The sequence below is a fragment of the Scyliorhinus torazame genome, chromosome 17 (assembly GCF_047496885.1).
Source record: "Scyliorhinus torazame isolate Kashiwa2021f chromosome 17, sScyTor2.1, whole genome shotgun sequence".
NCBI lineage: Eukaryota > Metazoa > Chordata > Chondrichthyes > Carcharhiniformes > Scyliorhinidae > Scyliorhinus > Scyliorhinus torazame.
This window is the reverse complement of record NC_092723.1, coordinates 61766044-61780134: the sequence shown is the minus strand read 5'-3', so window position 1 is coordinate 61780134 and position 14091 is coordinate 61766044. Positions and strand designations below refer to the sequence as shown.

The 14091-nt window shown below is 43.1% G+C and overlaps 1 protein-coding gene across 2 annotated transcripts in view; it reads right to left on the bottom strand.

Annotated features, from left to right (window-relative positions):
• The window catches only part of spdef (SAM pointed domain containing ets transcription factor), a 195962-nt gene that overhangs the window by 104592 nt on the left and 77279 nt on the right, over positions 1–14091 (bottom strand). For both annotated transcript variants that reach the window (XM_072480510.1, XM_072480511.1), the window contains exon 3: positions 1997–2467. In XM_072480510.1, coding sequence (XP_072336611.1) covers positions 1997–2444 — 448 coding nt within the window. In that variant the 5' untranslated portion in view covers positions 2445–2467. The remainder of the gene's footprint in view (positions 1–1996; positions 2468–14091) is intronic.

Sequence of the window (14091 nt, the reverse complement as noted above, 5' to 3'; positions counted from 1 at the left end):
TTGAATGGACAATTTAAAGGGTGGTGGAAACCGATTCAATCATACTTTTCTAAAGGGAACTGTATATGAACTTTTAAAGGAAAAATGTTTAAGCACATGCGGGTGATGGGTCTAATTGGATAGCTTTTTCAATAGGCCAGTGCAGCCATGATGGGCTGAATGGCCTCCTTCTTTGCAGAAGAATTCCATGGTGGTCACAGCTCTTTCTCGCCCACTTCAGACTTCAAACCCTGGTGCTATTCTATCTCAACAAAGAAAGCAAAGACCTAAAATAGGAAGGAAAGAAGTAAGAGCTACACACTCCTCTTTCATTGAACTTCTCTTCAATCCTCACTCCCTCTGCTCCACCAAAATGACTGCTTCTTCAGCCACCCTATTCCTGCTCTCTAGTGTTCCCTCTCCATTTCCCTCTCTTTTACCCATGCTCAGTGTCCGCTATATTCCTCTCCTCTTTTTACTGTCAGGTGTTGCGAGGAATCCTCTCCATGAGGAGCGTGATATAAAGAAAATTTGTACAGATAATCATTTCATTTACCCAGAACCTTGAGGTTGTGAATTAATTGGGGCACCTCTTAGTTGCTCAAGTAAGGTTCAAGAAGTGGGCAGCACGGTAGCATAGTGGTTAGCACAATTGCTTCACAGCTCTAGGGTCCCAGGTTCGATTCTCGGCTTGGGTCACTGTCTGTGCGGAGTCTGCACATTCTCCACGTGTGTGCGTGGGTTTCCTCCGGGTGCTCTGGTTTCCTCCCACAGTCCAAACATGTGCACGTTAGGTGGATTGGCCATGATAAAATTGCCCATAGTGTCCAAAATTGCCCTTTGTGTTGGGTGGGGTTACTGGGTTATGGGGATAGGGTGGAGGTGTGGACCTTGGGTAGGGTGCTCTTTCCAAGAGCCGATGCAGACTCGATGGGCCGAATGGCCTCCTTCTGCTCTGTAAGTTCTATGTTCTATTATTTTTGCTTGCAGTTAAAACATTTATTTCCTCACTTGATGCACTTTAGATTTGCTGATTGAGATGCACTTTGTTGCGTTGTCAATATAAAAGCGAGAGTGCATGATCCCATGTGTCTCACTGTTTTAAGATCATTAAGATACCATTAAGAACAGCACATTCTAGATCGATTCACACCAATTCACCCGGAAGAGATGGAATGGTCAGAGACCACAACATAACTTACAGATATTAGAAATTAAATGAGGAAGAACTACTTTTCGCAGAGGGTGGTGAATTTGTGGAAATCGTTGCCCTATAGCGCGATGGAATCTTAGTCTTTAAATGGTTTCAAGAAGGAGATAGATATATTTCAGATAAATAAACAGGTTAAAGGGATATGGGTAACAGGTAGGGAGGTGGATTTGAGACCAGGAAGAGATCACCCATGATCTTATTGAATGGCGGAGCAGGCTCGAAGGGCTGAATTGCCTACTTCTGCTCCTCATTCTTAAGTTCCTATGTTCCTATATTCTCTTTGTATGTAACATAACTGTGCAACAATATAGGGTGCCACATGAATGCAGAGCCAGTGAACTTTGTCCCATTGTCCAGTGTTGCTTTCTCTGGAACAATCTGTCAATTAACAATTTTCCATTAATCTGAAGCAAGCAATTTTACTTCATCATAACACATTAATTTTGATCAGCCAGCAATGTCGCACAACAAATTAATCTGTATCGTATTGCTCCAGGCAACCTCTTATCAACACTTACGCCATACTGTAACAATAATTTTGTTTATCTGGCTCAAATGTTTGATAAAGTCCAGAATAGTTTGTCATAATCTAACTGTATCACATTTATTGAGTGTCAAGAGCATTTATTCAGTGAAAATTTATGAAAATACATTAATATTATAAGGAATTAATCCATAGCTAACAGTTGTGGGATTGATACAATAGAGCGCCATAGTTTGAGCCCAGTTTTGGATTACTTTAAAAAAGTTAAATCAGGCTAGTTGCTAAAGCCAAACATTTAAGTTCCATTTGGTATCATTTACCTGCTGCAATGTTTAGTAGTTTACAGGCTGTTTCTATCTCCTTGAGAACTTCCCCAACCACCATCGTCTGGACCTGTTCTAGGGATCTTTCTTCTAAGTGGACACTGTTCTGATAGTCCAGCTCTGTGGGCACACACAGCTCCTGACTGTCCACTATGGGGCATTGGTCTGGCTCTTTGTGTGGCTCAGTCTTCAAACCATGGTCAATCTCTGGACGCTCCACCAGCCCCTTAGATAGCCATGCACAGTCTTCAGTTAGCAGCATGTCAAAGTAGGACAAGTAGACAGGCAGTGTCCGTTCAGGGGTTGAGGGGTTACTGGATGGTTCCACCACGGTCCACTCAAGCCCTTTTGGATGGCTGGGTTTCTCCAGATTGGTTAGTAACGCACCCTCAAATGCAGTCCGGTTCTGCTGCAGCATTGTCAGTCGCCGACCAGCACTGCCCATCACCTCAAGTAAACGCTTCAGGTCTACAGCAAAACAAGAAGAGACAAATGTTTAATAGCATATTACTGTCCATAGACTGATGACTATTGACTGCCTCACAGCAATACTGTTTATTGAACCCTTTGGGAGGCTGTAAGCTAGAAACGGGGGATTATAGGGTCAGTTGGTCACTTAAATATCCCAGTAACTCCTGAATGGGCTTTAATGAACGTTTTACTCATGGGTCAGTTTGTATTAATGGGTGATCACGTTAAGTGCGGCTGTTAGTCCAAATACAGGATTCAAACTGCAGTTCCTTTCTTCTGCAATGAAAAGCTCCTACTTAAACAGACAACATCTGACTTTCTTTTCATGACTTTTAATTAAAAGTGCCCATCTCTTTCTTGCAACGACGCTTTTGCCATTTACCAAGTGAAGAGGATTTAATTCTGCATGACACTGAGAAGAGCAAGAATTAGATATTGAGGTTTACTCCTTCTTAAGCTTCAATATGTCCTAGTTTTAAAGATTGTTTTGTACTTATTTTATATAATTCGTCTGCACAGCCCGACTCAAACGCTTTCGCATCTCTAGTTGGGCCTGCTGTAGTGATCAACATGGAAGTAAAACTACCACTTTGGTCAGTATCCTGAACTCTGCCTGATAAATAGGTGTAGACCACTGTGCGGGGGTGGCGGGGGCGGGGAATGTGCAGTCACAGTCTGCTCCTTGACAGATGTATACGGTTCAAATTTGAAAGGAAATTTTCATGTAAAGATTTTAATTAATAGGCTGGTGATGTTAAAATCATAATATTCACTATTTAACACCAGCAGTCTCAAGGTGCTGTTCGAAGAGTTGTGAAGCTTTCAATTAGGACAAAAACATTAGTCCCTCGCCCACAGGTAATATAACAAAGAGCTCAGGCAGTTGTTCTGCAATTTAAACACCGCCACCCCGAGGTTTTTGCAGAGTCACTGCCGGGTCCTTCATCGTAACACCATTTTCAACCCTTTATCCCATTCCTCTCAGATTCTACCAAACTCCTGTCATGGTTACAGCAGAGGATTGGAGGAAGCTGCGGAACATCAAAGCCTGCAAACCTTCCCAGTCCCTTCTCTCCTGCAGGCGGAATCGTCCAAGAGACATTTCTTGTTGTGTGAATGCTGACAGTGAGGTTGTGCACGTTATTGTGCTGCTATAGGCACCACAGTCAAGTCCGACCCCATCAAGCATGGATCATTGGATAAGAGCAAACAGCAGAAACACTGGTACTTTGTCATCCCCCCCCCCCCCCCCCTAAACCATGAGGCATTTGGGACACCCAACTAACCAATGGCAGAGAACATCTAACCACAGACATTTTGGTCTGTATGGCATTGTGCTACACAGAATGATGCTTTCACCTGTGACCAGCTGATCAAAAAATCTTTTTTGTTCTCTTTGTTGAGATTTTGGATTCATACCCCAACCATGTGCCTTCAAGATAGTAAGCTATAGAAACCTGGACATTATAGCTTCAATGAGACTGCCACCATTGCCAGTCCATTTGTGCGTGGGACTGTGCATAGCAGGTCACTCAGTGATCTTTTCACGTTAATCTAGAACAATCTGTTATACTGCACAATATCGTATTGATCTAGGGACAGTCTGTCAAGGAGCACTGCATTACATTTAAACAGGACCCGCCAAGAATATGTAGTGACTGAATGTTGTTAAAAAGATATAAATAGTTGAAGGAAATTATTTAGTATTTAACAGTCACGAGATTGAATGCATTTGAGCTCATCAGGATAAGCAAAAATAATGGCAAAGGTGAAGCTTGGGGGAAAGGCCCCTGTCACCGCAGCAATGGAGAGTCAGAAGTATGTTTGGAGATATTCAGTTTGTGCTCACATTTACTTCCTCAGTGCAAGACTTGATTGAGTTATTGGACAGAGCGTCTCGTAGTGGTTGAACATTGTTTTGAGGCTATACTAGGGACATAAATTATGAACACAGTAATAGCACACTATATTATTATACATCTGGGGGCACTTCTTTCCAAGCATTGATACAGGAATGATGGGCTGAATGGCCTCCTTCTGTGCTGTATAATTCTTTTACTAACCATTAAACACTCCAAGCCCTGGAAGCTAGTAATGACTGTTCTGTCTTAACCAAGAGGAGATCAAGGACCCAAAGAGAGTGAATACACTTAAAGTGACGCTGGAGATTAGGAGGAGTCCCAAAATGTTTTCTTTTAATTGATCTTTATTTTATTAACTTCAGTCAGACATACTGCTCCGGACAGTTATTTTTAGTAAGACTTTGGATGGTAATATACCAAGAGTAGCTCTTGTAATGGATAGGAAATTGGCAAAAAGGTCAGAAACAACAGACACAGCAATATGGGATTGATGGGGAGCACTGAGTGATGTGCCCAAGGCCGTAGAATTGAAACCACTGCCATTTTTACATCAATGGCTTAGATTCAGAAACTGAAGGGAAATGGTCTTAGAACATACGAACAAGGAGCAGGTTTCAGCCCCTCGAGCTTGCTCTGTCATTTAATAAGATCATGGCTGATTTGATAGCAACCTCAAATCTGCATCCTGCCTACCCCCAATAACCTCCTTGCTGATCAAGAATCTATCCACCTCTGTCTTAAAAATATTCAAAGACTCTGCTTCCACCATGTAGCCCGTGTGGAAGCTACGGGGTTGGAATGGTTGAATTCCCGTGCTCCTTTCGGAGTACGAGCTCCCCCACTAGGGGAGGGGAATCTCTAATAACCTCTGTATAAAATGTCGGCCAGCGAAACACCGACTAGAACTGGAACCCAGTAGGGATCTACCGGACTGTGTACATATCGTGTTGTAAATAAAATTGTTTCTTATTTCACTCGGTGTGGACTCCCTGTGTGCTTATTAAACACCACCTTTTCAGGAAGAGAGTTCCAAAGGTTCATGACAACCCGCAAAGTGAAAAATGTTTCTCTCATCTCCATTTTAAATGGGCAACCTCTTATTTTTAAACATTGACCCTAGTTCTAGAATCTCTCACAAGAGGGAACATCCTTTCCACACCCACCCACCCAAGCCCCTCAGGATCTTATATGTTCAAAGCAAATTGCCCCTTACTCTTCTAAACTCCAGCAGATACAAGCCTAGCCTGTCCAACAAGACAACCCTCCCATTCCAGGTTTTAGCCTAGTAAATCTTCTCTGAACTGCTTCCTTAAATAAGGAGGCTGACACTGTACACAGTACTCCAGATGTGATCTCACCAATGCCCTGCAGAGTTGAAGCATAACCTCCTTACTTGTATTCAATTCCCATCACAATAAACAATAATATCCTATTAGCTTTCTTAATTACTTGCTGTCCATGCATACCAGCCTTTTGAATGTCATGCACTAGGACACCCAGATTCCTCTGCACTTCAGAGCTCTGCAGTGTTCCACCATTTAGATAATATGCTTCCTGTCAAAATTAACAATTTTACATTTTCCCACATTGTACTCCATTTGCCAGGTTTTTGCCCACTCACTTAACCTATCAATGTCCCTTTGTATTCTCTTTATAGTCTCCTTGCACCCCACCTATCTTTGTGTCAACAGCAAATTGGGCAACCATCCCATCATCCAAGTCATTTGTATAAATTGTAAACATTTGAGACCCCAGCACTGATCCCTGTAACACATCATTGGATACAATTTGCCAACCTGAAAAAATCCCAGATAAATCTATTCTCTGTTTCCTGTTAGCCAGCCAATCTTCTATCCATGCCAATATTTACCCCCTATCTTTATTTTCTTCAATAACCTTTGATGTGGCACGGACTTTGGGGGACTCCAAGATGCCACGGGGAAAACCACTTGGAATTTCACAGGTAAGAGTTTGCACAGCAATTGCTCAGATGTGCTAAATTCCTCTGGGTAATTGTGCTGCACTGGGAAAAGTGTCAAAGTGATTTAAATCGCTAACTTCAGATGGTTACCTCAGGGTTGTTCTCATAGTTATTCTGAGAAGATTAGAAGAATTAAAACCTCTTCTAACTACTGGATGGCTATTGTAAACACCCTGGCATTTCTACCCACGGAACCACCCCCAGTACAAAAGCAACACCCCACCTTGTCCGTGCCCCCTCCAGCCCATGAGACCCAACCTGACCACCTGCCCGACCCTTGGATGCAACCTGAATCACAGCCAGGCAGTAAAAAAGAGAGCGTGGACTTCTTTGATTTGATTTATTGTCACATGTACCGAAGTACAGTGAAATGTATTTTTCTGCGGCTAAGAGAACATACACAGTACGTACATAGTAGAAGAAAAAGAATAATCGACAAGAGTACATTGACATCAAATTGAAATCAAAATCAAATCAAATCAAATTCATTGGATTTTGTACCTGTATACTAAAGTTTAATGAATTGTGTACTTGGATGAAATTTATTGCAGACAAGAAAGAACATGGACCACACAAGCCATCTTTGAATAGCTTTGAAACTAAAAATTAAATTTAACAGGATTTTGGAGTCTCAGAAGACTTGAAACACATGCAGACAGTATAGAGCCAGCAATTCCCAAATAGAAAATTGGATTATTTGGCCAAAACTGTAGAACACAAATCCGAGAAAGCTTTGATCAAACTTCAAGGTGTTCTGATGTGATCGCACTTTGAGTATTGTGTCCACCATGATTGCAAAGATACAAGGGAGACATTCACACATTGCAGACAGTCCAGAGAATAGTCACAATGCTGCTCCCAAATTATTATAAAGTAAGATTGGATGAATCCAGTCTTTTCACCATTGAAAGGAGAACTTGAAGGTTGGTGTATAAGAGATGGTTAACAGTGTGGAAAAATAAATTTGGAAAATTGCTTTACAAGAATGCGATAAGCTAATAATAGTAATTTTAAGATTGATATAAGGAAATTGGTCTGCCCCCTAGGTGCCGCTCAATACATGGATACTCTACTGGAGAGAGTAGTAAGATGCAGTAGATTTTCTAGAAGGATTACCTAATCATCTTGTGATCTGGTAATGCAACACAGCCAGACACACCACAGTAGGATACACCAGAGCCAGATACACCACAATAGGATACTCCACAACCAGATACTCCACAGCCCAGCATATCCCAGCCTATAATAATCTTTGATATTAAGCATGTTCTGACATATCAATGCCTCCAATTAACCCCACTCTCTGATGTACCACTGCCTCCAATAAACCACACTCTTCTGAAATTGCACTGCCTCCAATAAACCACACTCTCTGATATATCTCTGCCTCCAATAAACTACACTCTCTGATATATCACTGCCTCCAATAACCAACACTCCCTTGAAATTACACTGCCTCCAATAAACCACAGTCTCTGATATACCATTGCCCCCAATAAACCACACTCTCTGATATACCATTGCCTCCAATAAACCACACTCTCTGATATACCACTGCCTCCAATAAACCACACTCTCTGATACCACTGCCTCCAATAAATCACAGTCTCTGATATACCACTGCCTCCAATAAACCACACTCTGATACCACTGCCACCAATAAACCACAGTCTCTGATATACCATTGCCTCCAATAAACCACACTCTCTGATATACCACTGCCTCCAATAAACCACACTCTCTGATATACCATTGCCTCCAATAAACCTCAATCTCTGATATACCACTGCCTCCAATAAACCACACTCTCTGATATACCACTTCCTCCAATAGACCACAGTCACTGATATACCACTGCCTCCAATAAACCACATCCCTGATATACCACTGCCTCCAATAAACCACAATCTCTGATATACCACTGCCTCCAATAAACCAGTCTCTGATATACCACTGCCTCCAATAAACTACACTCTGTGATATACCATTGCCTCCAATAAACCACACTCTCTGATATACCACTGTCTCCAATAAACCACAGTCACTGATATACTACTGCCTCCAATAAACCACAATCTCTGATATATACCATTGCCTCCAATAAACCACACTCTCTGATATACCACTGCCTCCAATAAACCTCAATCTCTGATATACCACTGCCTCCAATAAACCACACTCTCTGATATACCACTGCCTCCAATAAACCACAGTAACTGATATACCACTGCCTCCAATAAACCTCAATCTCTGATATACCACTGCCTCCAATAAACCACACTCTCTGATATACCACTGCCTCCAATAAACCACACTCTCTGATATACCACTGCCTCCAATAAACCACACTCTCTGATATACCACTGCCTCCAATAAACTACACTCTCTGACATACCACTGCCTCCAATAAACCACGCTCTCTGATATACCACTGCCTCCAATAAACCACAATTTCTGATATACCACTGCCTCCAATAAACTACACTCTCTGATATTCCACAGCCTCCAATAAACCACACTCTCTGATATACCACTGCCTCCAATAAACCACACTCTCTGATATACCACTGCCTCCAATAAACCACACTCTCTGATATACCACTGCCTCCAATAAACCACACTCTCTGATATACCACTGCCTCCAATAAACCACACTCTCTGATATACCACTGCCTCCAATAAACTACAATCTCTGACATACCACTGCCTCCAATAAACCACGCTCTCTGATATACCACTGCCTCCAATAAACCACAATCTCTGATATACCACTGCCTCCAATAAACTACACTCTCTGATATACCACAGCCTCCAATAAACCACACTCTCTGATATACCACTGCCTCCAATAAACCACACTCTCTGATATACCACTGCCTCCAATAAACCACACTCTCTGATATACCACTGCCTCCAATAAACCACACTCTCTGATATACCACTGCCTCCAATAAACCACAATCTCTGATATACCACCTGCTCCAAGAAATCACAATCTCTGATATACCATTGCCTCCAATAAACTACACTCTCTGATGTACCACTGTCTCCAATAAACCACAGTCACTGATATACCACTGCCTCCAATAAACCTCAATCTCTGATATACCACTGCCTCCAATAAACCACATCACTGATATACCACTGTCTCCAATAAACCACACTCTCTGATGTACCACTGTCTCCAATAAACCACAGTAACTGATATACCACTGCCTCCAATAAACCTCAATCTCTGATATACCACTGCCTCCAATAAACTACACTCTCTGATGTACCACTGTCTCCAATAAACCACAGTCACTGATATACCACTGCCTCCAATAAACCTCAGTCTCTGATATACCACTGCCTCCAATAAACTACACTCTCTGATGTACCACTGCCTCCAATAAACCACACTCTCTGATATACCACTGTCTCCAATAAACCACACTCTGATATACCACTGCCTCCAATAAACCACACTCTCTGATATACCACTGCCTCCAAAAAACCACACTTTCTGATATACCACTGCCTCCAATAAACCACACTCTCTGATATACCACTGCCTCCAATAAACCACAGTCTCTGATATACCACTGCCTCCAATAAACCACACTTTCTGATATACCACTGCCTCCAATAAACCACACTCTCTGATATACCACTGCCTCCAATAAACCACACTGTCTGATATACCACTGCCTCCAATAAACCACAGTCTCTGATATACCACTGCCTCCAATAAACCACACTCTCTGAGAAACCACTGCCTCCAATAAACCGAGGTCTCTTGAAATGACACTGCCTCCAATAAACCACAGTCTCTCATGTACCACTGCCTCCAATAAACCACACTCAGTGATACCACTGCCTCCAATAAACCACACTCTCTGATATACCACTGCCGCCAATAAACCACACTCTGTGATATACCATTGCCTCCAATAAACCATAATCTCTGAGATACCACTACCTCCAATAAAACACAATCTCTGATATACCACTGCTTCCAATAAACCACACTCTCTGTTATACCACTGCCTCCAATAAACCAGTTTCTGATATACCACTGCCTCCAATAAACCACATCCCTGATATACCACTGCCTCCAATAAACCACACTCTCTGATATACCACTGCCTCCAATAAACAACACTCTCTGATATACCACTGCCTCCAATAAACCACACTCTCTGATATACTACTGCCTCCAATAAACCACACTCTCTTGAAATTACACTGCCTCCAATAAACCACACTCTCTGATATGCCACTGCCTCCAATAAACCACACTCTCTGATACCACTGCCTCCAATAAACCCCACTTTCTGATATACCACTGCCTCCAATAAACCACACACTCTGAAATTACACTGCCTCCAATAAACCACACTCTTTGATATACCACTGCCTCCAATAAACCAGTCACTGATATACCACTGCTTCCAATAAACCACACTCTCTGTTATACCACTGCCTCCAATAAACCACACTCTCTGATATACCACTGCCTCCAATAAACCACATCCCTGATATACCACTGCCTCCAATAAACCACACTCTCTGATATACCACTGCCTCCAATAAACCACACTCTCTGATATACCACTGCCTCCAATAAACCACACTCTCTGATATACCACTGCCACAAAGATACCACAGTCACTGATATACCACTGCCTCCAATAAACCACACTCTCTGATATACCGCTGTCTCCAATAAACCACAATCTCCGATATACCACTGCCTCTAATAAACCACACTCTCTGATATACCACTGCCTCCATTAAGCCACACTCTCTGATATACCACAGCCTCCAATAAACCACACTCTCTTATATGCCACTGCCTCCAATAAACCACGCTCTCTGATATACCACTGCCCCCAATAAACCACGCTCTCTGATATACCACTGCCTCCAATAAACCACAATCTCTGATATACCACTGCCTCCAATAAACCACACTCTCTGATATACCGCTGTCTCCAATAAACCACAATCTCCGATATACCACTGCCTCTAATAAACCACACTCTCTGATATACCACTGCCTCCATTAAGCCACACTCTCTGATATACCACAGCCTCCAATAAACCACACTCTCTTATATGCCACTGCCTCCAATAAACCACGCTCTCTGATATACCACTGCCTCCAATAAACCACGCTCTCTGATATACCACTGCCTCCAATAAACCACAATCTCTGATATACCACTGCCTCCAATAAACCACACTCTCTGATATGCCACTGCCTCCAATAAACCACAATCTCTGATATACCACTGCCTCCAATAAACCACACTCTCTGATACCACTGCCTCCAATAAACCACACTCTGTGATATACCACTGCCTCCAATAAACCACAGTCACTGATATCCCACTGCCTCCAATAAACCACAATCTCCGATATACCACTGCCTCTAATAAACCACAATCTCTGATATACCACTGCCTCCAATAAACCACACTCTCTGATACCACTGCCTCCAATAAACCACACTCTCTGATATACCACTGCCTCCAATAAACCACACTTTTTGATATACCACTGCCTCCAATAAACCACAGTCACTGATATCCCACTGCCTCCAATAAACATCACTCTCTGACATACCACTGCCTCCAATAAACCACACTCTCTGATATACCACTGCCTCCAATAAACCACACTCTCTGATATACCACTGCCTCCAATATACCACACTCTCTGATATACCACTGCCTCCAATAAACCACACTCTCTGATATACATGATGTGGAGATGCCGGCATTGGACTGGGGTGAGCACAGTACGAAGTCTTACAACACCAGGTTAAAGTCCAACAGGTTTGTTTCGATGTCACTAGCTTTCGGAGCGCTGCTCCTTCCTCAGGTGAATGAAGAGGTATGTTCCAGAAACATATATATAGACAAATTCAAAGATGCCAAGCAATGCTTGGAATGCGACTCATCGATCGACAGTTCCAACGCGCCACAGCGAAAAACTGCACCGACCTCCTCAGAAGACAAACATGGGACACAACCGACAGAATACCCTTCGTCGTCCAGTACTTCCCCGGAGCGGAGAAACTACGTCATTTTCTTCACAGCCTTCAACACGTCATTGATGACGATGAACATCTTGCCAAGGTCATCCCCACACCCCCACTACTTGCCTTCAAACAACCGCGCAACCTCAAACAAACCATTGCTTGCAGCAAACTACCCAGCCTTCAGAACAGTGAGCACGACACCACACAACCCTGCCATGGCAATCTCTGCAAGACGTGCCAGATCATGGACATGGATCCCACTATTACACCCACCAGGTACGCGGTACATACTCGTGCGACTCGGCCAACGTTGTCTACCTCATACGCTGCAGGAAAGGATGTCCCGAACCGTGGTACATTGGCGAGACCATGCAGACGCTGCGACAACGAATGAACGGACATCGCGCAACAATCACCAGGCAGGAATGTTCCCTTCCAGTCAGGGAACACTTCAGCAGTCAAGGGCATTCAGCCTCTGATCTCCGGGTAAGCGTTCTCCAAGGCGGCCGTCAGGACACGCGACAACGCAGAATCGCCGAGCAGAAACTTATAGCCAAGTTCCGCGCACATGAGTGCGGCCTCAACCGGGACCTGGGATTCATGTCGCATTACATTCATCCCCCACCATCTGGCCTGCAATATCCTACCAACTGTCCTGGCTTGATACAATTCACACCTCTTTAACCTGGGGTTACCCCATCTCTGGATCTGTAAAGATTTAATCACCTGCTAATGGTCGCATTCCAAGCATTGTTTGGCATCTTTGAATTTGTCTGTATATATGTTTCTGGAACATACTTCTTCATTCACCTGAGGAAGGAGCAGCGCTCCGAAAGCTAGTGACATCGAAACATCTCTGATATACCACTGCCTCCAATAAACCATAGTCTCTGTTATACCACCTGCTCCAATAAACCACACTCTCTGATATACCACTGCCTCCAATAGACAACAGTCACTGACATACCACTGCATCCAATAAACCACACTCTGGTATACCACTGCTTCCAATAAACCACAGTCACTGGTATACCACTGCTTCCAATAAACCACAGTCTCTGTTATACCACTGCCTCCAATAAACCACAGTCTCTGATATACCACTGCCTCCAATAAACCACACTCTCTGATATACCACTGCCTCCAATAAACCACAGTCTCATATATACTACTGCCTCCAATAAACCACACTCTCTGATATACCACTGCCTCCAATAAACCACAATCTCTGATATACCACTGCCTCCAATAAGCCACAGTCTCTGATATACCACTGCCTCCAATAAACCACACCCTCTGATATACCACTGACTCCAATAAACCACACTCTCTGATATACCACTGCCTCCAATAAACCACAGTCTCTGATATACCACAGCCTCCAATAAACCACACTCTCTGATATACCACTGCCTCCAATAAACCACACTCTCTGATATACCATTGCCTCCAATAAACCACAGTCTCTGATATACCACAGACTCCAATAAACCACACTCTCTGACATACCACTGCCTCCAATAAACCACAGTCTCTGATATACCACTGCCTCCAATAAACCACACTCCCTGATATACCACAGCCTCCAATAAACCACACTCTCTGATATACCACTGTCTCCAATAAACCACAGTCTCTGATATACCACAGCCTCCAATAAACCACACTCTCTGATATACCACTGCTTCCAATAAACCACAGTCTCTGATATACCACTGCCGCCAATAACCCACAATCTCTGATATCCCAC